This window comes from Eriocheir sinensis, unplaced genomic scaffold, assembly GCF_024679095.1.
Source record: "Eriocheir sinensis breed Jianghai 21 unplaced genomic scaffold, ASM2467909v1 Scaffold178, whole genome shotgun sequence".
Classification (NCBI taxonomy): domain Eukaryota; kingdom Metazoa; phylum Arthropoda; class Malacostraca; order Decapoda; family Varunidae; genus Eriocheir; species Eriocheir sinensis.
In genome coordinates, this window is record NW_026111161.1 from 141778 (window position 1) to 168807 (window position 27030).

General features: G+C 41.7%; 1 protein-coding gene across 25 annotated transcripts in view; it reads right to left on the reverse strand.

Moving 5' to 3' along the window:
• The window catches only part of LOC126990579 (uncharacterized), a 277009-nt gene that overhangs the window by 79188 nt on the left and 170791 nt on the right, over positions 1–27030 (reverse strand). For 19 of the 25 annotated variants that reach the window (XM_050849194.1, XM_050849197.1, XM_050849212.1 and 16 more), the window contains 2 exons: positions 23267–23333; positions 17493–17566 (listed from right to left, as the gene is read on the reverse strand). The exons of 2 other annotated variants lie outside the window; for them this stretch is intronic. In XM_050849194.1, coding sequence (XP_050705151.1) covers positions 17493–17566; positions 23267–23333 — 141 coding nt within the window. The remainder of the gene's footprint in view (positions 1–17492; positions 17567–23266; positions 23334–27030) is intronic. 4 more of the 25 variants (XM_050849207.1, XM_050849200.1, XM_050849203.1 and 1 more) reach the window with 2 other exon arrangements.

The window sequence follows — 27030 nt, forward strand, 5'->3', positions numbered from 1 at the left end:
AGTGGAAAAGAATAAGGAAAGTAGAGAAGGACTCTGAAGAGACCAAGAAAATGCTAGAGAACATGAGGGAGGAAATAATAAAAGTGACCAAGGAACAGCTGGAAAACCAGAAAGAAATAGCAAAACTGAAGATGGAGAAACTAGAAAAAGACCATGATACAAATTATGAAAATGGAAAGAGAAAGGAGTGTGATGGGGACAAACAAAGACACGGAGATGATGAAAATGAGAGAGAGGGAGCTGAAAAAATAGAAAATGATCAACAGGGTGTGGGTGCAAGGGTGGAGGAAAATATTAAGGGGAGAAACATGGAAACATGGAGTGGCAGGCAGCAGAAAGCCTGTTGGCTCATTACTAGGCTGCCTGCGTTCAGTGATTCAATCAATCCGTTTGCCACAGGAGTGGCTTGCAGGGAAGGATTAAAGCACTTGTGTATCTACTCTTGGGAACGTTCAGTTCACTCCCAATGCAGCAAAGTGGCGATCAATGCGTTTCTTGAAGGAGTTGATGGTCTCTGCGCTAACCACTTCTGCAGGAAGGCTGTTCCAGTGGCGAACAACTCTATTCGAGAAATAACTCCTGCCAATGTCGATATGGCATCGCTTTGCTTGAATTGTTTTTCCTTTGTTTCTTGTTCTCAGGTTGGTTTGTAGCGTGAAGAGTTTGGAGTGATCAACGTTGCTGAGCTTGTTCAGGTACTTAAAGACTTGTATCATGTCTCCCCGCAGGCGTCTCTTTTCCAACGTGAAGAGGTTGAGTCGCTCGAGTCGCTCTTCATAGGGCTTTCGACCCAGAGGTCAATATTAAGTTATTAACATCATAATCACCCTTGAAATGTCTGGCATCTTCTGTGAAAACTGCAAGTTGATACCATTATTCCTTATATTTTTAAATCACCCATGTTTACCATTATTTAAATGCCCTGCGCACTCCAAGCCACGTGTTATTGCTATTGCTTATTGTTTTGATGATATTGAATCTTTTTTCTGCTTTTTGGGGGCATTTTTTTAGTGCTTTTACCCTTTTAGCTATCATATGGCAACATCGAGAGAGCGAGAGAGTAGTAGGAGGAGTGAGTCACAGTTGTGATCAAAGAGACTATGTACTATAGTCTCCTTGGTTGTGACCGTAGTGTCCCTTCTGACTCCTTGAGAGGTGGATGTCACGCACTCAGCTCCCAAGCGTCTTTCTCGTTTTGCGAAGCTGTTCCTGAATTTTAGAGGATTTGAAGTCATGGGTCGCCCATCTAAGGTCAGGAAAACGCACCAAGAAAAAGTTATGAAGATGACAGAGAGGAGGAGCATAGCTTCGGGTGAGCAAGCCTTATCTCCCGCCCTCCAGCCAGCCACCACCTGAGTCATCATCACTGCCTCACCCAGTACCCTCAACCTCCCAGCATTCACCTCCACCATCATAAGTGACTACCATAGCACCAGAAGTAACATGGACATCTTTGCGATGCCAGCTGTTCAATAAGGAGTTTCCTCCTCCTGACGAAGACGAAGAAAGACTTATACTTAGTCGCAAACAACTGGAAAGCCTTATTTCAACAGCATGCACAAAATGGTGGGAGAGAAAGACACTTCAGCTGACTCGTAACTGTTTTGACTCAACCGTCACTGTCACGTGTCCTCACCTGCGAGTGAGTAATATCCTCTATACAGGAGGGGACCAGGTACCATAAAGCCTAAACACTAAAATAAATATTGAATTACCTTTAATTGCTGTTATTATCCCAATATATGTACAATTATGCCACATAAAACCTGTAAATATGATGATATGCACTACTCAGAAGAAAATGGCTCATATCTCAAAAGTAAGGTTTTAGATCTTTAGGGCAAAATCACGGTGCCAGGTTTTTAACTAACTGCAGACATAAAGATATGTTTAGAAAGAAAGGAGAATTTTTCAGTAGATTTAGATTTTCAAAAAAATGTATGTAAATCTCAGTACAATTTTTTTTTTACACACACACACACACACACACACACACACACACACACACAAAAAGAAAAAAAAAAAAAAAAGCTAGTTTTGTCATCATGGTTATGTAATGTCTTTTTTCGTATATACAATGCGAAAATGAAAATCTAAATCAACAGAATTAAAGCTACATGTATCTGGATTATACAGACTGATCCGCAAGACATTAAGAAGAAAAAAAGCCGAGTAATTTTGATTAATGCCGACAGCATTTATTGGCATTTACTGAGCACATTAAAATTTATTTCTCGTCACCTAATGATCGGATCTCAGTGATGCTTGGACACTGTATAGTTAACCTACTAAGACATTTACATACCAAATTTCAGATCGATCTGAAAAAAATGAATGTCACCCTCTAATTGGAAGGTATCTTCTTTCCTTAAGCTTGTAGTCAGTGATGAGTTAAAGGAATGGAGATGTGAGAAGGACAAGGAAAGGAAGGAAAAAGTTGTGAATATACTAAGAAATAAAGAAACAATTGTGAGGGATATGGCAGAAAAGAAACAATGTGTCATAGTGTTTGGTGTAAAAGAGGAAAAGAACCCAGTGAAGAACCAGAGGGAGAGTTATGAGAGGAGTAAGGTAAAAAGTATACTGAGAAATATGAATACTGAAGAGGAGGAGAGGATTGAGGAAGAAGTAGATGAAATAACTAGATTGGGAAGATACAAGGAAGGAAAGAACAGGCCATTAACCCTTTCCATGCACGCACTGCGGACGCGACTATCCCCTCTAGTGCAGTCGGGCAGCCCAATGGGGGGTCCTTTTAACCTCTGTATCTCAAAAACTATTCATCACAGCTAAAAAACAAAAACACCACTGGAAAGAGGAGGTCCAGATCTATAGGAGTCGGTTATGTATGCCTCTCTTGCGAACGTACATGCACGTTCAGGGAGTGTTGAATGTTAACACTTACGTCGGTGCATGAGGGATGATCAGCCGTATTGAGGGAACTGCGGACATCTCTCCTTCAGATTCTGGCAAGGGAGTATTGCCAACTGCAATATTTACAACTATTTGGTCAAAGAATCAGTCAGGTGATAGGTCAAGCTATGCAAAAATGCCGCTATATTGGGCAAGAACATCCACCAGTTACTCGTCCGTAGATTTGCCGCGCTGGGCTGATATGATTTTCCACCAAATTTAGTGAAGAATCCACTCAACTGGCAATCCTGTGTTGTGAGAATTAGTGTTGGAACACTCATACGTGGGAGATTTGAGTGCGGGTGGAGCTCACAGCGAGCGTTTAGCACCACCAGCAAATACGCCTAACGCTCACTGCGAGCGTTTAGCAATGAAAGGGTTAAAGATTAAGTTAAGATCCCAAATGACAACAGAAACCATCCTAAATAGGTAATGGAGATTAAACAACTCTGAAGAATACAAGCAAATATATGTGAGGAGAAATATGACAGGATGAAAGAATGAAGGTAAAAAAAATGAAAAATGAAGCAAAAAAAAGGAATGAAGAAAGATCAGAAGAAAATTTTTGGGAGAATGAAGAACGAAAAACAGATGAAGTGGTGGATAAGAGGCGAAGAGAGGGAGTAAAGGTGTTGACAGAAGGAGAGGAAAGAAAGGGAGAAGGGAAGAAATGTTTAAAGATTGCGTGCAGTAACACAGATGGTCTTGTATCAAAGAAAATTGAACTAACTGATTATTAAAGGGAAAGTGATCCCGATATAATGTGTATCGTTGAAACAAAACTTGTAAAAGAATTGGAACTTGTGCTGGGGGAGGAAGAGCAAGTACATCATTTGGAGGAAAGATAGGAAAGAAGGAAAGGGAGGAGGAGTGATGATAATAACGAAACAAAACTTGAAAGTGACTGAAGTGAGATATGGAAAGGACAGTGCGGAAGTGATGGCTGTGCAGATGCTGGTAAAAGGTGGAGAAGAAAAACAAAATAACAGCCATGTCCTCTCTAAAACCAAAAGTTGGAATGAAGTAAGATATAGCGCTACGCTGGAAGATACAATACGGGCACTGACACACAAAATAAAAAAAATAATGAAAAAATAATATTAACAGGAGATTTCAATTGCAAAGATGTGAAATGGGAAGATTATGAAATGGAGGGTGGCGAAAATACCTGGGGAGGTAAACTATTGAAGCTGGTAACAGATAACCTGATGATGCAGTGGGTTAAAGGAGAAACAAGGCTGAGAGGGGATGACCAACCATTGAGACTAGACCTAATTTTCACAAATGATGAGTTAGAGGAAGGCGTCAGTCACGAGTGCCCCTTAGGAAAGTGGCCTTGAACTATTAGAGATGAAAACTATGGAAGGATATGAACATCGAGATGAGGCATATAAGGAAAAAAGGAAAAACTACGCAAAGGCAGATTATGTAGGACTCAAGACTTTCTTCGCTGGGGTAGACTGGAGTGATATGAAAAAGAGTACTAATATTCAAGAGAAATATGACTTTTTATGAATATTTACAACAGAGGAATAGAGATATATGTTCCATACTACACAGTAAAAACTAAAGGAGAGAAAATATGGTTTGGATGGAGGTGTGAAACAGCAAAAATAAATAGAAATAAGGCATGGAGGAATTTAAAGAAAGGACCAAATAAGAATAACAGAGACAAATACAAAAAAGAAAGAAATGAATGTGTGAAAATAAGGAGAGAACAAGAAGCTAAATTTGAAAAAAGAATACAGTACCCTCTCGAGTTTTGCGATCCTCAAGTTTAGTGCTTAGTCCTAAATTCTTACCATCACGACTTTCGTGCATTACTGCCACGAGTTTCGCGTTGCTTCGACATGTACGGGTCACGTCTACCTACTGACGGCGTCATGCGTGCTGCCTTAAAAAGCGGTGTCCAACCACTGGGGCTACGGGCAACCGCGGTTGCCCGTATGCCTAACTGGGAGTGAGTTGTTGGTTGTCTGTACCATACCTTCGGAATGAAGCAAGTGCGAAACTCGAGAGGGTACTGTAGTTTTTAGTTGTAAGGAAGAACCAAAAATGTTTTATAATTTTGTAAATGGGAAGTTAAAAAGAAATGAAGGAGTGGGGAAAAAAAAAAAAAAAAAAAAAAAAAAAAAAAAAACGCAGAAATATTAAATAACAATTTTCATAAAGTGTTTACGAAAGAGACTGACTTTGACTGGGGTCTTTAAAATTGTAATGAAGGGAAGCTAAATTATGTAAAGGTTGGGAAAGGGGAACTGTTGCAGCTGATGAAAACCTTAGATGGAAGGAAAGCTATGGGACCAGATGAAATCTCGGGTCAAGTGCTAAAAGTGTAGAAATGAATTACTGGAACCACTTTATGACATAATAATCAATGAATAAATGGGGGTATACGCCAGGGGGTGCTTCGCCTCGCCCACACTATGATGCTAAGCCTGGGGGTCTCTCCAGGCAAGTCTCCATGCTGGTCCCCTTCCCAACTCAAGTACCTCCCGGCAGGATCTATCGACTTGCTCAAGCCACGAAATCTGTGGGCGTCCCCTTGGCCTCCTCCATTCAGGATTGCCTCTTACAGAGACAACCCGATGAGCAAGATCAGTTTCCAGAAAACGTGCCACGTGCCCGTATAGCTGGAGTTGGCATTGACGGACTATGCAGGTAATATATGTCGAATCAGTCTCACGGAGTAGTCGCCGGTTTGACACAAAGTCATTCCAGCGATGTCCCATGATTCTGCGTAGACACTTATTACCAAAGGCATCAATCTGCCTCTTCAAGTCCCCATTTAGTGTCCATGTCTCACAACCATAGAGTAAGACAGGGAGCACAAGGGACTTGAAGACCCGGATCTTCATCCTTCTGCACAATTATCAACAACGCCACATGTTGAGCGAGTCCATAACACCGTGGGCCAGACCAATCCATCGTAAGACTTCCTGGCCAGACTCACCGTTGTTATGAACTACGCTACAAAGATACGTGAAACTTTCTGAGATCTCAACATCCTCACCACACGCATGAACAGACTGTACTGTGTCATCCAGGAAGCCTCCAAACACCTGTACCCTTGGCCTTGGCCCAGGAGACCTGAAGTCCCAAGGGCTTCGCCTCCTCGTGCAGTGCCTCGAGAGCCATCACCAAGACCTCCAACGACTCCGCCAGGATTACTGCATCATCAGTAAAAACAAGGTCAGTGACCCTGGTATTGCCAATGGATGCTCTGCAATGACTCTGGTCCACAACTCCACCCAGTACCCAGTCCATACAAGTGTTGAAAAGCGATGGGGCAAGGACACAGACCTGCCTCACTCCCGCATTCACGGGAAAGAAGCTGGACAAGCACCCCCCCCACTTCACAGCACTCTCTGTCCCAGAATACGGGCCAGTCAGCAGACCAATAGTCGTCGCAGTAATCCCACGGAGTCGCAGAAGATCCCAGAGTGCCTAATGATGCACTGAATCAAATGATTTCTTGAGACCGACATAGGCTGCAAGCATCCCCTGTCGAAACTCACGTCAGCGCTCCACCAGTACACTTCACCACTAACATGCTCATAATAACATGCTCTATAAATGCAGGAAAAGTGCCCTTAGAGTGGAAGAGAGTGAATATTATACCAATTTATAAAAGTAAAGATAAAACTGAACCATTAATTTATAGACCAGTCTCTTTGACAAGTGTAATGTGCAAGATTTGTGACAAGTATAATAAAAAAACAATGGGTCGATCATTTAGAAAAGGAAAACATGATAAATAAGGGGCAGTTTGGATTTAGAAAATGGAAACCATGTGTCACCAACATAATGTTTCTACTCAAGAGCAATAGACATGGTGCAAGAGAGAGAAGGATGGGCTGATTGTGTATATCTCGATCAGAAAAAAGCTTTTGACAAGGTTCCACACAAAAGGTTAATCTAAAACTACAGAAATGGGGAGGAATGGACGGAAAGGTTATAGAGTGGATGAAGGACTACTTAACAGGAAGATAAAATGAGGATGGTGATTAGAAAAAAGAAATCAAATTGGAGGAGAGTAGAGAGTGGAGTTCCTCAAGGCTCAGTTCTGGCACCAATAATGTTCATAATATATATAAAGGATATGGCGATGGGTATAAAAAGTTATATGAGCCTTTTAGCGGACGATGCAAAGTTAATAAGAAAAGTGAAGATGGAGGAAGACTGTGAAGAACTGCAAAAAGACCTGGATAGTGTATAGATGGAGCCAATTATGGGAGATGGAATTTAATGCAAACAAATGCCATGTTATGGAAATGGGGAAAAGTAAAAAAAAAGACCGAGAAAAACATACAGGATGGGAGAAGAAAACTTTAAGGTGGTACATGAATAAAAAGATTTGGGAGTAACGATGCAAGACACACTATCCCCAGAAAAGCACATAAACAAGTAATTAAGAGAAACCTACAGGATGAAGCAAAATATAAGGGTATCATTCCACTATATGGACAAAGAAAAGACGAAGAAAATAATAACAACACTGATAAGACCAAAACGTGAATATGCTGCAGTTGTGTGGTCGCCTCACAAAAAGAAGGATATCAGAAAGTTGGAAAGGATGCAGAGAATTGCAACTAAAATGGTCCCAGAACTCTTGAATATGACGTATGAAGACAGATTGAGGGACACACTGGAGCAAAGGGAGAGAGGAGATCTGATCACACTGTGTAAGTTGGTAAATAAGTTTGATGAGATGGATAGAGATGATCTCTTCTCTACTGCGAGAACACAGGGGCTGAGAGGACATGGAAAGAAACCTAATAAAAGGAACTTGTTTGAGTGACTTGAAAAAGTAGTTTTCTACATAGAAGTATTAACACATGGAACAGCTTGCAGGAAGAGGTGGTTGAGGTGAGCAGTGTCCACCAAATGAAGGAAAGGCTGGATGAATGTAGATATGGAAACAGGACTATTAGAGCTTAGCTTGAGCCCAGTAAACTACAAATAGGTAAATACACACACACACACACTCTGACACCACCATGCTGCACTCCACCCTTCCTGTACCCCAACCTTCTTCATTTTGTACAGTACCCTCTTGAGTTTCGTGCTATCCGAGTTTCGCGATCCTTGAGTTTCGCAGTTAATCCTAAATTCTTACCATCCTGACTTTCACACATTATCACCCCAAATTTTGCGCTGCTTTGACACGTACGGGTCACGTCTACTTACCATCGGCGTCACGCATGATACCTTAAAACGTAGTATCACACTGGACGTTTTCCTCCAGAGAGAGAGAGAGAGAGAGAGAGAGAGAGAGAGAGAGAGAGAGAGAGAGAGAGAGAGAGAGAGAGAGAGAGAGAGAGAGAGAGAGAGAGAGAGAGAGAGAGAGAGAGAGACAGAGAGAGAGAGAGAGAGAGAGAGAGAGAGAGAGAGAGAGAGAGAGAGAGAGAGAGAGAGAGAGAGAGAGAGAGAGTTGTTAACATGTTAACCGCGTTTGAACTTCCCGCCGCCTCCTCCCTGTCGCGTTTGGTTCAACTTGGCGTGGCCTCAACACCACGCGAGCCCCCGACTCGAGAGGAGGTGTGTAGCTTCACTCTGGTTATGAGCCCCTCTTGTGAAAGGTGAGATAGAGAAGATGAAAATAAGGAGAAAGGAGAAGGGAGTGGGGAGGGAGGGTCAGAAAATAGTCAGGTCAGGGCTTTGGTCAGGACATGACCTGACTTAGGTCAGGTCATGTCCATACCTGTCACACACACAGAAGGTGAAATGAAAAGGATGGGGTAGAAAGGAGAGTCAGATCAGGGCTTTGGTGAAAACATAACATGACTCAGGTCAGGTCATGTCCTGACTTGTCACACACACACACACACACACACACACACACATCATTAGATGGAAGATACAATGTGTGGAGGAAGGATAGAATGGGCAAAGGCAGAGGAGGAGTGGTGATAATGATAAAGAAAGAGTTATTAGTAAAAACAATAGAATATGGAGAGGGAAAAGCAGAGATAGTGAGTGTAAGCTTGGAAAACAGGAATAGAGAAAGGATGACGATTGCAGTAACATATGTACCACCAAAAACTACATCATGGAGTAAAGAAGATTATGAAAACATGATTGATGACACCATACAGAGTTTGAGGATATTGCTTAAGGCAAACAAAGGAGTAATACAAGTTGGCAATTTCAATTGCAAAGAGGTTGACTGGGAGAAGTTTGAGAGCAATGGTAGTGATGTGGCATGGGGAACTTGAAAACTGTGAATAACAATTCCCATCAACCACCTCTGCAATATGATGGAAAATTTGATGATACAAAGGGTGAAGGAAAGCACTGGGTATACCGTTGTAATTACAGAGAAACTCAAAACTGTGAAACACTATACAAAGACCTGATGGGGAACTTGAAAACTGTGAATAACAATTCCCATCAACCACCTCTGCAATATCTAAACCATGAAATTTTACACAAAAAATATTACCTAAAGGGTAAACACACACACACACACCTAAGGAAGTGGTACAGAAGGGAAGAGGTGACAGCTTGAAGGTGGCATACACTAATGTGAACGGGTTAATATCGTCAATGTTAGAAAAAGATTACCTGAGTAAGGAAAAAACAGATGTTATGGGGATTATGGAAACCAAATTGACTGGTAGTATAGATGCATTTAACATGGGGGATGGTAAATATAATGTATGGATGAGAAATAGAGAAAATAAACAAGGAGGAGGAGTAATGCTATTGTTGAAAAAAGAATGGACAGTGGAGGGGGTCACCTATGGCGAAGGGGAAGCGGAGGTCTTAACCCTTTCATTGCTAAACGCTTGCAGCGGGCGTTAGACGTATTTGCTGGTGGCGCTAAATGCCTGCTGCGACCTCCACCCGCACTCAAATCTACCGCTTGTGGGTGTGTTCCAACACTAATTCTCACAACACAGGATTGCCAATTGAGTGGATTCTTCACTAAATTTGGTGGAAAATCATATCAGCCCAGCGCGGCAAATCTACGGACGAGTAACTGGTGGATGTTCTTGCCCAATATAGCGGCATTTTTGCATAGCTTCACCTATCACCTGACTGATTCTTTGACCAAATAGTTGTAAATATTGCAGTTGGCAATACTCCCTTGCCAGAATCTGAAGAAAAAATGTCCGCAGTTCCCTCAATACGGCTGATCATCCCGCACGCACCGACGTAAGTATTAACATTCAACACTCCCTGAACGTGCATGTACGTTTGCAAGAGAGGCATACATAACCGACTCCTATAGATCTGGACCTTCTCTTTCCAATGGTGTTTTTGTTTTTTAGCTGTGATGAATAGTTTTTGAGATACAGAGGTTAAAAGAGACCCCCCATTGGGCTCCCCGAGCGCGCCTGAGGGGATAGTCTCGTTGCGAGCTCCTAGCAATGAATGGGTTAAATGTGGGAATAAGACTGCAAAGGGGAGGATGCAGATATATTGTAGTGGTCTATGTGTCATGCCCCGAGAGCTCATTTTTCTATTTTCCATTTCCTACACGTTCTCTGCGTGTATCGAAACACACGAGAAATTAATCAAGACAAGGTGAGGGTATTCGCCGGCTGCCTGGGATTGAACCCGCGACCAGCGTGACGGGAGAGCCACTCCTTACCGAGTCGGCCAAAGAGGTACCCCACTGGCTAAGTGGGTTATGGGAGGCTCATTCATCAGGCATAGTCGCCGCACTACATATGTCCCTCCAAAAACCAATTCGTGGACAGAAGAATTGTACAAGAAGAAGCTGGAAGACACATTGGATTGCCTAAGGAGATTGCTGGAGAAGGATAAGATTCTGATAATGGGGGATCTTAATTGTAAGGAAGTGTCATGGGAAAACTGGTCAACGGAAGGAAGTGAAGCTTCATGGGGGAACAAGGTTTTGGAATTGGTTATAGATAACGTCCTCACACAGTGGGTGGAGGAAAATACAAGATTCAGAGGAGAAGACAAGCCATCTAGATTGGACTTGATAATCACCAGGGAGCCGGATATCTTAGAGGAGATGAACTAGAAGAGCCGTATAGGGAAGAGCGATCACGTACTAATCGAGTACATATTACGAGAAGGAGGTAAAATAATCAGGAATGAGGACTACAGGAAAGAATGGTTTAACTTAATAAGGCAAATTCTGAACAACTTGGGGAACATTTTGAGGAAGCACAATGGGATACTTTTTTTGAGGCTGATAATGTGGAGGAAAAATGGGCTATCTTTCTACGGATTTACAATGGAGTGGAAAAGTGGGTACCAAGGATGAAAGAAGGCCAGAAATCAAGAGAAGAGTGGTACAATAGAAAGTGTGTAGATGCCAAGCAGGAAAAGGAGAAGGCATGGAACAAATGGAGAAAAAATAGGAGGATGGATCTATGGAATGAGTACAAAAGGAAGAGGAATGCTTATGTCAAAGTAGGAAGAGAAGAAAAAAGGAATTTTGAGAAAAATATTGTAGATAAGTGCAAAGACCAGCCAAAACTGTTTTATAAGTTCATAAATGGAAAGTTGAAAAATAGAGATGTGATTCAGAAAGTTAAAGTTAATGGTGAAACTTTTGATAGTATAAGTGAAATAGTAGAAGTGATGAATAATTGTTTGCAAACAGTGTTCACAAGGGAGAGTGAGTTTGAAGGTGTAGATGCAGTGCCGGGGAATAGAGTGGGTCTGGAGAGAATACAAACATCACCAGATGAAGTTAGGAAATTATTGGAAGAATTGGATGCGAGGAAATCAGCAGGACCGGATGGTGGCACAAGGGAAGGTACCAAGAGACTGGAAGAGGGCTAATATCGTCCCAATACATAAAGGAGGAAGTAAGGAAGACCCGTTGAACTATAGGCCAGTGTCATTAACAAGTGTAGTAGCAAAGATGTGTGAGAAAATTATAAAAAACAGATGGGTGGAGTATTTAGAAGAAAAAAGTATATTAACAAATAGCCAATTCGGATTCAGAGGAGGACGATCTTGTGTAACTAATCTGATAAGCTTCTATTCAAGAGTAATTGATATAATACAGGAAAGGGACGGTTGGGCAGATGTGTGTATCTGGACTTAAAGAAGGCGCTTGATAAAGTGCCACACAAGCGATTAATATGGAAACTTAATCATGTTGGAGGTCTGGGTGGTTCAATATTGGATTGGATTGTGGACTTTTTGATGAAGAGAGAAATGAGAACAGTAATCAGGAATAATAAATCAAGCTGGATGGAAGTGACGAGTGGAGTCCCCCAAGGATCGGTGTTGGCTCCGATTATTTTTGTAACTTATATTAATGACATGACAGAAGGGGTGACAAGCTATATGAATATGTTTGCTGATGATGCTGAAATAATGAGGAGGGTGGCTAATGAAGAAGACTGTGTAGCCCTGAGCCAAGATCTCGATAGAATAAGTGAATGGTCACGCAAATGGGAAATGACATTCAATACAGAGAAGTGTAGCGTGATGGAGTTTGGTAAGAGCAGTAGACGAATATCGGGGAACTACTCTCTGAGTAATGAAAGAACCATGAAAAAAACTGAAGAAAAAGATCTGGGAGTGATCGTAACAGACAAGTTATCCTTTGGAAAACATATAGACCAGATAACTGGGGAAACATACAATCTTCTTAGAAACATAAAAGCAGAGTTTACATATTTAGATGAAGAAATGGTGAAGAAACTAACAACATCGATGATACGTCCAAGACTGGAATATGCAGCATTAGTGTGGTCACCTAGATTGAAGAAAAAAATTAGAAAGTTGGAAAGAATACAAAGAGCAGCGACTAAATTACCGGAAACTCTGAGAGAACGTACTTATGAAGAAAGACTGGAGAAATTTGGACTAACAACACTGGAGAGCAGAAGAGAGAGAGGGGACCTAATAGCATTGTACAGGATACAAGAGGGATTGAAGAAATTGGACAGGGAAGACCTAGTGGTACGTGACAAAAGTGTAACAAGAGGCAATGGTAAGAAATTGAAGAAGAGCGACTGTAGGAGAGACATCAAGAAATACAGTTTTCCATACAGAAGCATAACAACATGGAACGGACTTGACGAGGAGACTGTGTGCAAAAACGATTCATGAATTTAAAGCCAAACTGGATAATAAGCATTATGGAGACGGGACAGCACGAGCCTAGTACGGCTCTTTTCCTGTATTTCACAACTAGGTAAATACAACTAGGTAAATATACACACACACACACACACACACACACACACACTAAGATGGTACCGGAACTTAGGGATCGGACTTACGAGGGGAGACTCAATAGCATGGGGCTCACAACCCTGGAGAGAAGAAGAGAAAGAGGAGACCTGATAGTGGTGTACAGGGTGGTGAGCGGGGTGGAGAATCTGGACAGAGAGGACCTGTGTGTGTGGGGCGAGAGAGAAACGAGAGGACATGGAAAGAAGTTGAGGGTGACCACGTGTAGGCGAGATGTGAAAAAGTTTAGCTTCCCAAACAGAAGCAATGAGCTATGGAATGGACTGGAGGAGGTGGTTTGTGCAAGAAACATTCATGATTTTAAGGAAAAGTTGGATAAGAGTGGATATGGAGACGGGACAGCGCGAGCATAGCTCTTTTCCCGTATGTCACAACTAGGTAAATACACACACATTGACATATGAAGAAAGATTAAAGGAGATGGACCTGCCAACACTGGAACAAAGAAGAGAAAGGGGAGACCTATTACTAATTTATAAATTATAGAGCAAAATGTAAGATGTAGAAAATGAGGAGTTACTACTAAAAGAAGGAATAAACACCAGGAGCACAAGAGGACATAGTAAAAAATTGAGGAAAGGAAGATAGTTGAGAGATATAAAGAAATATAGCTTCCTGCAAAGAAATATAGAGGTTTGGAACATACTAAGTGAGGATGTAGTAATGGCGAAGTGTGCAAAACTTTAACCCATAAACGTCGGGCTAGAGGACTATTGTCGTCCTCACCGCGCAGGCGGTGTTGATAAATTTTGGAAAAAATAGGTGTTTTTCATCAATGCCCTGTGTGGTAATTTCAAACGAAAACATAATAATTTATACCATTTTCTCACCGCCAATCCTTCCTCTCCACGATGAAATAAATTGGAGGTGTTTAGGTTGCAGCACGGCAGAGATATCATGTTGGGAAGAGGTGCTATTTTTGGCCAAGCCGAGTGCACTTGTTCGTGCTGGTGCTGTTGACCTGGACCTGGGTCACCTACCTCAACCCGCGCCACCACACAGCATGCATCCTCTCCTACCAACGCGATTATTCATATTAGGCTACATACTACGCATGTTTGATGCTCATAAAAATAACTCCTTATGAAACAATTTTGGAAAAAAAAAAAAAAAAAAACGCTTTCATAAACACACTAATTATGGAATATATACACTTACTAGGCTACATATTATGCATGTTTGTAGCTTACATAAAAGTAACTCCTTACAAAACTGAATGACTTTTCTGTTTCTATTTGCAGCTTTCATAAAAAAACACTACATTATGCACTGTATACACTTCTACTATATATTACACATGTTTGTAGTTTATATACAAATAACTCCTAACAAAACTGAATGTTTCTGCTGTTTGATGCTCATAAAAATAACTCCTTAAGAAACTGAATGTGTTTTTTGCCATTATATGCACACACAAAAAATGCTTTCATAAGCACAATATAATTATGGAATACATACACATACTAGGCTACATATTACGCATGTCTGTAGCTTACATAAGAACAACTCCTTACAAAATTGGATGATTTTTTTGCCTCTCATCGAAGACGGCTCTTATGATACCGCTGTTACTGAAATTTCCCTTATACGGTGGCTCAGTGCGCTCCCTGAGATTAGGGGTAGAGGAACAGGGGCCTGCTGGTGCGCTCCCTGAGATTAGGGGTAGAGGAACAGGGGCCCGCTGGTGCGCTCCCTGAGATTAGGGGTAGAGGAACAGGGGCCTGCTGGTGCGCTCCCTGAGATTAGGGGTAGAGGAACAGGGGCCTGCTGGCGCGCTCCCTTCCTCCACGCATCCGGACACGTGAAAATCATTCTCAGCATGTCTCTCCATCATAGTGGTCTGTAGTGCTCTGGGAGGTGGCGTGAAACATAAGAGGGATTGCCATCAACCAATGGACACAATAATTACGTCACGGGAGTACAATTCTTGGCGGGACAGCAGAGGGCGGGAACTCCCGTCACCCAACACTCTCCGCCCGAGCGGGAATTCCTGTCACCTGACGCACACGGGTTAAGGAAAAGTTGGACAAATACAGATATGGAGACGGGACCACACGAGCGTAAGCCCAGGCCATGTAAAACTACAATTAGGTAAACTAGGTAAATACAGTGGCGATGAAGATAATGAGTGAGCTGAGAAGGGAGAGAGAGGAGGACAAGAGAAAGATAAGTGATTTAGAAGCAAAAGTGGGGGAGCTTAAGATTCAGCTGATAAAATGCTCTGAAGGGATAAAGGAAAGTGTGGATTCGGTGGAAAAGTTGAATAAAGAGTGGAATAAGTGGGAGAAGAAGCGAAACGATGAAAAAGTGGAAGTGGAGCAGAGTTAAGAATGTGGAACAAAAAGTTGACAGTGGTGGAGATGATGCAAAGTGGGAGTGTGCAGAGCTTTAAGGCAATTGTGGAGGAGAGGATGGCTGAGAAGGTGGTGAAAGTAATAAAATAAAATGAGGCACTGGTAAGAGGCACGGGGGAGAAAAATAAGAGTGTCATTGTGTTCGGTGTAAAGGAGGAGAAGACCCCAAACAAATCTGCGAGGGAAAACAACTTGAAAGGTGTAGTGAAGAAGGTCATGCAGAGGGTACAAGAAAAGGGAAGAGACCTGGTGAAAGAAATAGATGACTGTCATAGGATTGGAAAATACAATGGAGAAAGAGATAGACCAATTAGGATACAATTTAAGGCACAGAGCGAAGCAGAAGAGGCCCTGGCAGGAGCTTGGAAGCTAGCGGGAGAAGAAGACACCAAAATGATGTGGCTGAGGAAAGATCTGAATGAACAAGAGAGAGACAAGTTGAATGAACTAAGAGGTGAGGTTCGTGATTTAAATGAGAAGAGATCAGAAGAAGAAAAGGAGTTTTTTTTGGAGAGTAATGGATATGACAGTGAGGAAGTGGTTCATAGGGTCGGGAGGAAGGAGGGAACGAAACTAACAGAAAAGGAGGATGGATGGAAAGTGTCATATACGTCCGAATATTAATAGAATGGTTTCATCAAGGAAAGAGTTTAACGACTATTTGAGAGACAGAGAACCTGATATTGTGGGGCTGACAGAAACTAAGTTGTGTGACCCAATTGAGGTGGTGGGGATTGGAGGTGCATAAAATTTATGGAGGAGAGACAGAAAGAGAAAACAGGGAGGAGGTGTGATGTTGATGGTAAGGAAAGGCATTAGGGTGGAGGAGGTGATTGAGGGTGAAGGCTTGGCAGAGGTGCTGAAAGTGAAAATTGTGGGTGCTGAAGGAAGAAGAAGGCAGTATGTAGTAGGGTATGTGCCACCAAGAGCCAATGCATGGAAGGCCCGAGAATATGAACAAATGATACAAGACACAGTGAGTTCCCTGGATGGAATATTGAATGTGAGAGAATAATTATAATGGGTGATTTCAACTGCAAAGAGGTAGAATGGGAGGATTGGCAGATGCAGGGAGCAGAAGAGTCGTGGGGAGGAAGACTCCTGCAACTGGCAATGGAACATGTGCTGACTCAGTGGATTAAGGAAAATACTATATTCTGGAAAGGAGGCGAGGCATCAAGACTTGACCTGGTATTTAGCAAGGAACCGGAAATAATAGAAAATATTAAAGTAGATTGTTCAATAGCAAAGAGCGACCATGCGGTTGTGGAATTTGAAGTAACAGAAAAGAGAACGATTGACCGAAAAGAGGATTACAAAATTGGGAGAAGCAACTACTGTAAGGCAGGCTTTGTTAGCATGAGAACCTTTTTTGAAAATGCAAATTGGAGTGGGCTGTACAAAGCCAAGAGTACACAAGATAAGTGGGAAGAGTTTTTAAAGCTGTACAAGGAAGCCAAAAATACATACAGTATGTCCCCAAGGTAACCAAAAGGGATGTTGGTAAAAAGGAATGGTTTAACAAAAGATGCGAGGCAGCTAGAAAGAGAAAGGAGGAAGCTTGGAAGGAATGGAGGAGACAAGAAGAATCAACTCGTGGAACGATTTCAAACAAGCAAGGAATGAATATACAAAAATTAGAAGACAAACCTAGAGAGAAGAGAAAGAGGAGACCTGATAGCAGTGTAGAGTGGAGCATTTGGACAGAGGACCTGTGTGTGTGTGTGTGTGTGTGTGTGGAATGAGAGAGAAACGAGAGGACATGGAAAGAAGTTGAGGGCGACTACATGTAGGAGAGATGTGAAAAAGTTTAGCTTCCCAAACAGAAGCACTGAGCTATGGAATAGACTGGAGGAGGAGGTGGTTTGTGCAAGAAACATTCATGATTTTAAGGAAAAATTGGATAAGAGTGGATATGGAGGCGGGACAGCGCGAGCGTAGCTCTTTTCCCGTATGTCACAACTAGGTAAATATACACACGCGTCACACACACACACACACACACAATCCATCCTACATAACACTCACCAAAACATCCATGAGGAGCTTGATGGGCAGGATCACTGGGCCCGTCACTGCCGCCACCACCATCGCCAACACTCCTGTGGAAATTATTCCAAGCATAGTAAAGTTGTGTGTGTATGGTAATGGGTAAATTACCATGAGTTATGGTAAAAGTGTATCATGCATCTATATGCACCGTGCCTTTATTATGATGCGGCAACTAATCGGGCTTAGAGTAGAGGAGTCAGGCAGAGGCTGGAGTCAACATCATCTCCGCTGGTCTTCTCTGATTCAAGTTTTAGCAAAAGTTTTTCACTCGTGATAATTTGTCCTGACTCAAGCAGTGTTTAGAATGTACACATGTAAAGCGGGGAAAACCAAAACAATTGATCATCTTAAATATTTAAGGTATTAACTGTGAATCATGTGATGGTGCGGCGCAGGGCAGACATTCAGACAGACAGACGTACCAGTGGTGGGTCAGCATCGCGTGATTCTGACTCATCGTGAAGGTGCCGAATGATTGTTAGTTAGTTTTTTTTCTTTTTTGTCACGGGAAACGAAGGGAAAGAATTTTTCACCTAAGTCACATGGGAGAGAGAAACAGCTGTCTCTGAACTCCTTCTGAGTTAGCGGAACAGGCCAAGTATCTGTAACTACAACCACTGGTAGTATGCTAGGTTAGCCGGCGACCACGCCAAAGGGGAGGGGGGAAGGCGTTGAGAGCCGCCTATCAGACAAGCTCTGGCCTCTCCTCACGCAGGTACGTGTGAAATTAACTCCTACGGACAGTGACTATTTAGTGTGTTACAATGTTATTATTATTCCTATAACGGTTAACTGAGTCGAGCTCTGCCTCCTCACGCAGGTCCTCTACTGACTGGCGGCTACCCTTGTTGTGTAGTAAAAACATAAAGTTCCCCTTGTTGTGCCGATCCATGATCACCCTCTGGTATCTTAGACCCATACGAATGTCTCATCCCATGATTAACTCAGTAATAGAAAAGGAGAAATTTTAGTGTCATTTGTATAGTCCAATGTTTGTGTGGATTCATGACCACCTTCTTGGTGTCTTGAACCCCCATGACTACCTTGCTTCCATGATCATCCCTGTGAACACATATTGGTGGTAGGAAACATTTTTCTGTAATAATTATGTATCATTAAACCCTGATTAGGGTAGCTTGTTATTTAGCAACGGTTAGGTGTTTAAGCTATGGCCAGTGTACCATATCTACTATATAGTTGTAATAGTCTGAAGAGATGAGTGAGCCCTTTAAGGTGAATAGGAGTGATGAGTGATAATTATTAATTAGGACTGTTACTTAACTTCAGTAAGCTTGCTACCATTACCAACTGAATGATGAGTTGTCATAATATTGTTACTTAACTTCCATAAGCTCACTACCATTACCAACTGAATAATGAGTAGTCATAATATTGTTACTTAACTTCCATAAGCTCACTACCATTACCAACTGAATAATGAGTAGTCATAATATTGTTACTTAACTTCCATAAGCTCACTACCATTACCAACAGAATAATGAGTAGTCATAATATTGTTACTTAACTTCCATAAGCTCACTACCATTACCAACTGAATGATGAGTTGTCATAATATTGTTACTTAACTTCCATAAGCTCACTACCATTACCAACAGAATAATGAGTAGTCATAATATTGTTACTTAACTTCCATAAGCTCACTACCATTACCAACAGAATAATGAGTAGTCATAATATTGTTACTTAACTTCCATAAGCTCACTACCATTACCAACAGAATAATGAGTAGTCATAATATTGTTACTTAACTTCCATAAGCTCACTACCATTACCAACAGAATAATGAGTAGTCATAATATTGTTACTTAACTTCAGTAAGCTCGCTACCATTACCAACAGAATAATGAGTAGTCATAATATTGTTACTTAACTTCCATAAGCTCGCTACCATTACCAACAGAATAATGAGTAGTCATAATATTGTTACTTAACTTCCATAAGCTCACTACCATTACCAACTGAATAATGAGTAGTCATAATATTGTTACTTAACTTCCATAAGCTCACTATCATTATATACCAACATAATGTGAATAAACCTCATAATTTAACCTTTGTGTTGCGTCACCCTAACAACTATGAATCTCACTTGATAGGAATATATTAAAACAGAGGATCGAGGCTGAAGGCAACAAACAGGTGCGCCAGTCTCTTCGGAGCCGTGGGTTGGAATCCCACAGCTGCAACTACTGTCATGCCCCGGGAGTTTATTTTCTCTTTTTCTATTATCCAACACGTCCTCTGCGTGCATCAAAACACACGAGAAATTAATCAAGACAAGGTGAGGGTATTCGCCAGCTGCCTGGGCTGGGATTGAACCCGTGACCAGCGTGACGAGAGAGCCACTCCCTACCGAGTCGGACAAAGTGGGTTATGGGAGGCTCATTCATCAGGCATAGTCGCTGCACTAGATTTTCATACCGGGAATTTCGTAAACTCTATGTTCACCCCCACCTGGCAGGGTTACCCATAGGAAGCTCAGGAAATGGTCATCGCCATAGGCCTAAGGAGGTGCACCCAGCAGGAAAGTGGCTGTACCCAGCCCCATCACAGCTTGTGTGGAACCCCCGATTCTTGCCAAGAATTGGGGGAATTCTTTAAGATTTGGGAAATTCTTGCTTGGCCCACGGTAATTCTTGACTAACAGATGATGGCTTAGCGCCGTCTCAGTCCATGTTGTAAACTCGCAGAAATAGCATGCGTGCACTTGTGTCTGATTGCATTTGTGCTTTGGTGTGCGATCTTTGTGTTTCCAGCACAACAGTGTGAGTTCTTTGTGCTTTAACAATGTCCCCCAGAAAGATGGTTGAAAGGGATGGTGCTGCAAAGAAGAAAACAGGAACGGTGGATACTATGCTGGCAACAGGAACGGGGTGTGAGCCTCAGCGGCTTACATGCCATCCTGGACGTGACTGACTCTTGTTCACCCTCCATCTCGGACGGTAGGTCAGGTTGGATTCACACTGGTGGTCGAATGTAGTTCCGGTGCCTTGAGAATAGGGAAGCTGTGGCTGCTAAACCCCAGGGTGAAGCCTACACCTTGAGCGTAGTTAGTGGTTGCGGGAGCCTCCCTAACCCCTTCGCGCCGGATGTTCAAAAAGGCTGATATACGGCGTGCACGGCCGAGCGCGGGAAACCTGAGCCGGCATGTATCTGCTTGTTGCCTCCGTCTATTATGCTGCTGAAAGCCCTCATTACATGTATCCCGTATTTGCAAAGCAGCATACACGACGAGTCAACATATACCTGCTATGCATAATATAAATTGCGTCAACGTGAAAAAAATAAAATAAATAAATAAAATAAATAAATAAATAAATAAATAAAATAAATAAATAAATAAAATAAAATAAAGAAAGGGGAGAAAGAAATAGAGAAAGCAGATGATTGTGTAGAGGAGGAAGAACGTCGAGAAATTATCAGCAAATACAACTCTGTTATCATCAGTCAGAGAGCTGCCAGATACTCCTTTGTCATCACTGACAATGTATGTGTGTACGTGTGTGTGTGTGTGTGTGAGAGAGAGAGAGAGAGAGAGAGAGAGAGAGAGAGAGAGAGAGAGAGAGAGAGGTGGGCGAGATGCACCGTTGCCAGATTATCGTACTCAGAGCCTCGTATTTACCTATTTCTGAGCCATAGCAATTGCCAAAAGACACCAATAATTAATTATTTTACAGATATCTATTTATATAGGCAGTTATTGGGGTCGAGGAGACAGTTTTTGGGTCGGAAATCGGCAAAAATAGGAGGCTGAATACAGCAATCTGGGAACATTGGCGAGACCTGATGGTGTCGGCGCCTCGGTGTCTGAGAGAGAGAGAGAGAGAGAGAGAGAGAGAGAGAGAGAGAGAGAGAGAGAGAGAGAGAGAGAGAGAGAGAGAGAGAGAGACAATGAGACTTCCTAATTTTAGACACAAGGCGGGAAGAAGGCGGTGCATACTGTAGCTCATTTTTTGTGATTGGTGGGAACAAGGATGGTGGGAGGAGCAATAGGATTTCAAGGACAGCATACGGCGTCTTTACTTAGTAACCAACACAAAGTACGGGACAACTCAATAGAAGAAGAAACAATAGAAATATGACGCCTACGTAGGCGTCATCGTATATGCTACTGGGGCTTCATGACGCCTACGTAGGCGTCATTGTATTGAAGGGGTTAACCCCATCGAGAACCTGTGGGCTTTGATGAAAGCCCACCTACGGGGTCGCAACACTTCAAGCATACCAAATCTTATCGCCGAGCTGCAAGACATCTGGGCAAACCTGTCCCCCAACCTCCTCCAGAACCTTGCCCTCTCCGTTCCCCGACGTCTCCAGAGCTGCATGAAGAAGGGATACGCGACAAAGTACAAGAGGTAGAGTAAGTACCCCATAAATACAATTTTTCTATTGTTTTGTTCACGTGTATGCCACGGCGTGTGGCAAAAAACTGCTCACGCCAATTTCAGTGGCGCTGACCGTATATATACAGGTATGGATGAAAGTCAACAGCGTCTATACAGAGATGATTTTTTTTTTTTTTTTTTTGGTAGTACTTACATCTGTCCTGCCGCTGGGAAGGGGTTAATTTCAATGGGGAAATTAGCTTTGGTTTACGAGTGTTTTGGTGTGCAAGCAAAATTCCAACACAAACTAAACTCGAAAGCTGAGGTAAGACTATTTCAGTACAAGGAAACTCGAAAGGATCCAAAGATTGAAACTAAGATGGTACCAGAACTATCAAACCTGCCATACGAGACTAGATTAGAGGAACTGGCCTTACCAACACTGGAAGAAAGAAGAGAAAGAGGAGACCTGATAGCATTGTGCAGGAATACAAGTGGAATGAACGTGTTGGATAGAAATGATGAAGGGGGAGGCAACTAAGAGGACACAGCAAGAAACTGAGAAAAGGGACTTGTTTGAAAGACAAAGAAGTACAGTTTTCCACACAGGAGAGCGGATACATGGAATGGACTTAGCAATGACATTGTTGAAGCAGGCAGTGTCCATAAAATGAAGGAAAAGCTGGACAAATACAGATTGAGCAAATACACACACTAACACATATACACTCACACACACACACACAGATAATAAACAGCCATTGAGTCATGTTAATCGAATATTCGGTGATACGTATAACATGGTGAGAAATATAGGAATAGCATTCCACTACATGGGTAAGGATATGATGAAAAAATTAATTACCACTATGATCAGACCAAAGTTGGAATATGGGGAGGCAGTGTGGTCTCCCCATAAGAAGAAACACAAAGAAACTAGAAAGAATACAAAGGATGGCAACAAAAATGGTTCCAGAGCTGGAGGGATTGACATATGAGGAAAGACTTAAGGAAATGGACTTACCAACACTAGGACAAAGAAAAAGGGGAGACCTAATACAAATATATAAATTATTGAGCAAAATGGAAGAAGTAGATAACGAGGAGTTACTACTAAAAGAAGGAATTACCACCAGGAACACTGGAGAACATAGTAAAAAATTGAGGAAGGGAAGATGCTTGAGACATAAAAAAATATAGCTTCCCACAAAGAAATATAGAGGTTTGGAACAGACTAAGTGAGGATGTAGTATTGGCGAGGAGTGTGCAAAGCATTAAGGAAAAGTTGGACAAATGCAGATACGGAGACGGGACCACACGAACATAAAGCCCAGGCCCTGTAAAACTACAACTAGGTAAATACACACACACACACACACACACTCCATCCTACATAACACTCACCAAAACAAGCAGAGACTTAAGAGTTTGATGAGCAGTATCATTGGGCACATCGCTGCCTCCAACACTCCTGTGGAAATATTCCAATAACAGTAAATCTGTTTATATCATTAATGTAAATAAGGTAATGGGTAAATCAATATTATGATACCTATATATGATGGTAAATATTTATCATGCATTTATAAGAGCAGTCCCTACACCGTGATATGTTCAGTTCAGTTCAGTCAACCATGTACTAAAGGGTATTTGGTCGACAACTCTCCCAGTACTCAGTTTTTTCTCCCCCCTCCCCTCCCTCCCCCATTGCCCCGTCTACACCATCACCCTTGCCTCGCCCTGATCCCTATTGCTCTTCATGCTTTTCCACATCCTGCTGCTACTCCTCTTCCTCTTACTCCCCCCACTCAAAGTCCTGTGCCTCCTTCCGCCATCACAAAGTTCCTCAGTGTGTGTGTTTACCTATTTGTAGTGAACAGGGCCTGAGCTCAAGCTCGGACAGTCCTGTCTCACAATCAATATTTGTCCAGCTTTTCCTTCATTTTATGGACACTGCCCGCTTCAACAATGTCTTTGCTGAGTCCATTCCATGTATCCACTCTCCTGTGTGGAAAACTGTACTTCTTTGTCTTTCAAACAAGTCTCCTTTCTCTCTCTCTCACACACACACACACACACACACACACACGGGACAGTGCAAGCATAACTCTTTTCCTGTATGTCACAACTAGGTAAATAAAAACACACACACACAAAGAGTGAATGAACATACAAGATATAGAAGTGACGATGAACCGGCAAGACTGGACCTAGTACTAACAAAAGGAATACACATCAAGGATGAACTAAGGTATGGATGTCCACTGGGCAAGAGTGATCATGTAACCATAGAGATTGATACAGAAGTGGAGGTTACTAAAGAGGACGAATCTTACAAATCAAACAGGCTAAACTATATTAAGACAGACATGGAAAACCTTCGGGAGTTTTACGAGAAAGTGGAATGGGATGAGTTACTGAGAAAAAATAAAGTACAGTAAAACCCCGATTATCCGAAATGGAAGGGGGGAAGCCTCTTTCGGATAAGCTGATTTTTCGGATAATCCGGATTTATGGCCGCCATTTTGATCGTCGGCATTGTGGCGTTGCGACTGCCGCCGACTGACGATGTAAACAATGAAACCAAACAAACACACGCTACGCTAAACAAAGTAGTACGCTTAAAACATGTGATGTAAATGTTTTATTGTGTGTTTGTCTGTGTGTCTCCTTGTCTGGACCAGTGTATGTTGATACTTGTGAGCGTTGCAGATCTGAATTGTGAATGTTGCAGAGTGCGATTGTGAATGGTTGTGCAAGCTTGCAAGTGTGACCTTGATGCATCGTGCAGGTGGAGACACAGTATGATGACTCATATTATCGCGCAACTCGTATGTTGGAAGGGGAATGTGGCATGGAGTGGAGAGGGGAGTCGTGTTTGTGTCGTTGTCTTGAGAGTACGGTGTGAGAGTAGTCGTGCAGTAGTTTGTTCGTTCGCCGCACCTACGTCCTTGCTGGGGCGAAGGTGCGGACGTGGTGTTGTTGAGAGTTTGTTTAATGTTTTTTGTCTAATACATTGATCTATTCGTTACAAGCTATTTCGGCAATACGTATTAGAAAGCATATTCATTTTAACTGTTCTTATCAATTTTAAATGTGTTAATATAGTACATATGTAGTTACTTTTATTTATTTTTGATGTTTTATAACGTTTTAGTATAGAAAAAAAAAAAATTTTAATTGCATTATCCAGATCAATTTCGGATAATCCGCTTTCGGATAATCGGGGTTTTACTGTACAAGAAAAGTATATCTTTATGGAAGCCTATAACACCGGTGTCAAAAAATATGTACCCGTATACAGACCCAAAGTTAAGGGTAGGAAGGACTGGTTTAGTGCCAAATGTGCAAACACAAAAGAAAAAAGGGACAAAACATGGAAAAGATTAAAAAGAAGGAAGAATCAAAGAAACAAAGAAGACTTCAGAATGGCGAGAAATGAATATGTGAAAATAAGGAAAGAAGAAAAAAAGGGATATGAGAAGGATATTGTGGAAAAACGCAAAGAATAGCCCAAGTTGTTTTACAGATTTATAAATGGGAAGACTAAACCGAAAGAAACAATAGAAAGACTGAGAGACGGGAATGTGGAAGTCAATGACCCTAAAGGTATGGCAGAGTTATTAAATAGAAAATTCCAGCAAGTCTTTACCAAAGAAACAATCTTTATTGAGCCACAAGAGAATAAAATAGAAGTTCATATGGAAGAGATTATGGTAAACAAAGAAGAGATCTATAAATTACTGGGAGAACTAGAAGAGGGAAAAGCAGTAGGACCGGATGGAGTCTCTGGGTGTATTTAAAAAAAATGTAGAGATGAATTAATTGTTCCAATATACGACATCATAAGATGCTCAGTAGCAACAGGTACAGTGCCCAATGAGTGGAGAAGGGCTGAAGTGGTCCCCATATATAAAAGTGGAAGGAAAGATGAACCTTCAAACTACAGACCCATATCCCTGACAAGTGTTTTGTGCAAAATATGTGAGAAAATAATAAAGAAGCAGTGGACTAAATTTCTAGAAGAGCATAAGTTAATTACCAGCAAACAATATGGATTTCAAAAGGGCCGATCATGTGTTACAAACTTACTCAGTTTTTACTCAAGAGTGACAGACAGAACACAGGAAAGGGATGGATGGGTTGATTGTATTTATCTAGATTTGAAAAAGGCCTTTAACAAAGTTCCACATACAAGACCATTATGGAAACTGGAAAATAAAGGAGGATTGAAAGGAAATATGAAAAAATGGATGGCAAGCTACCTAATGGGAAGGGAGATGAGAACTGTGGTCAAGGACATAAAATCAGAATGGAGAAATGTAGAAAGCGGAGTACCACAGGGTTCAGTATTAGCACCGATAATCTTCCTGGTATATGTAAATGACATGGCTGAAGGAGTTAATAGCTACATAAACCTATTTGCTGACAACGCTAAACTACAAAAACATATAAGAAACAAAGAAGATTGTGAAATATTGCAAGAAGACCTATACAAAATTTGGAAATGGAGTATGGATTGGGAGATGGAATTTAATGTGAAAAAATGTCATGTTATGGAAATGGGTAAAAGTGAAACAAGACCAATCTGGATATACAAAATGGGACATGGTGAAACATTAAAAAAGTGCATGAAGAGAGAGATCTGGGAGTAGTGATGAGGGAAGATAATCAACCAGAGTCATATAAATCGGATCTTTAGAGACACATATAACTTGGTGAGAAATATTGGAGTAGCATTTAACTACATGGACAAGGACATGATGAGAAGGCTAATCACTACCATGATTAGACCAAAATTAGAATATGCAGAGGTAGTGTGGTCCCCCCATAAGAAGAAGCATATAAAGAAACTAGAAAGAATACAGAGGATGGCATCAAAAATGGTCCCAGAGTTGGAGGGATTAATATACGAGGAAAGATTAAAGGAAATGAACTTAACAACACTGGAACAAAGAAGAGAAAGGGGAGACCTAATCCAAATTTATAAATTATTAAACAAAATAGATGAAGTAGATAATGAAGAACTGCTACTAACAGAAGGAAACATAAGCAGAAATACAAGAGGACACAGTAAAAAATTGAGAAGGGGGAGATGCTTGAGAGACACAAAGAAGTATAGCTTCCCGCAAAGAAATGTAGAGGTTTGGAACAGTCTGAGCGAGGAT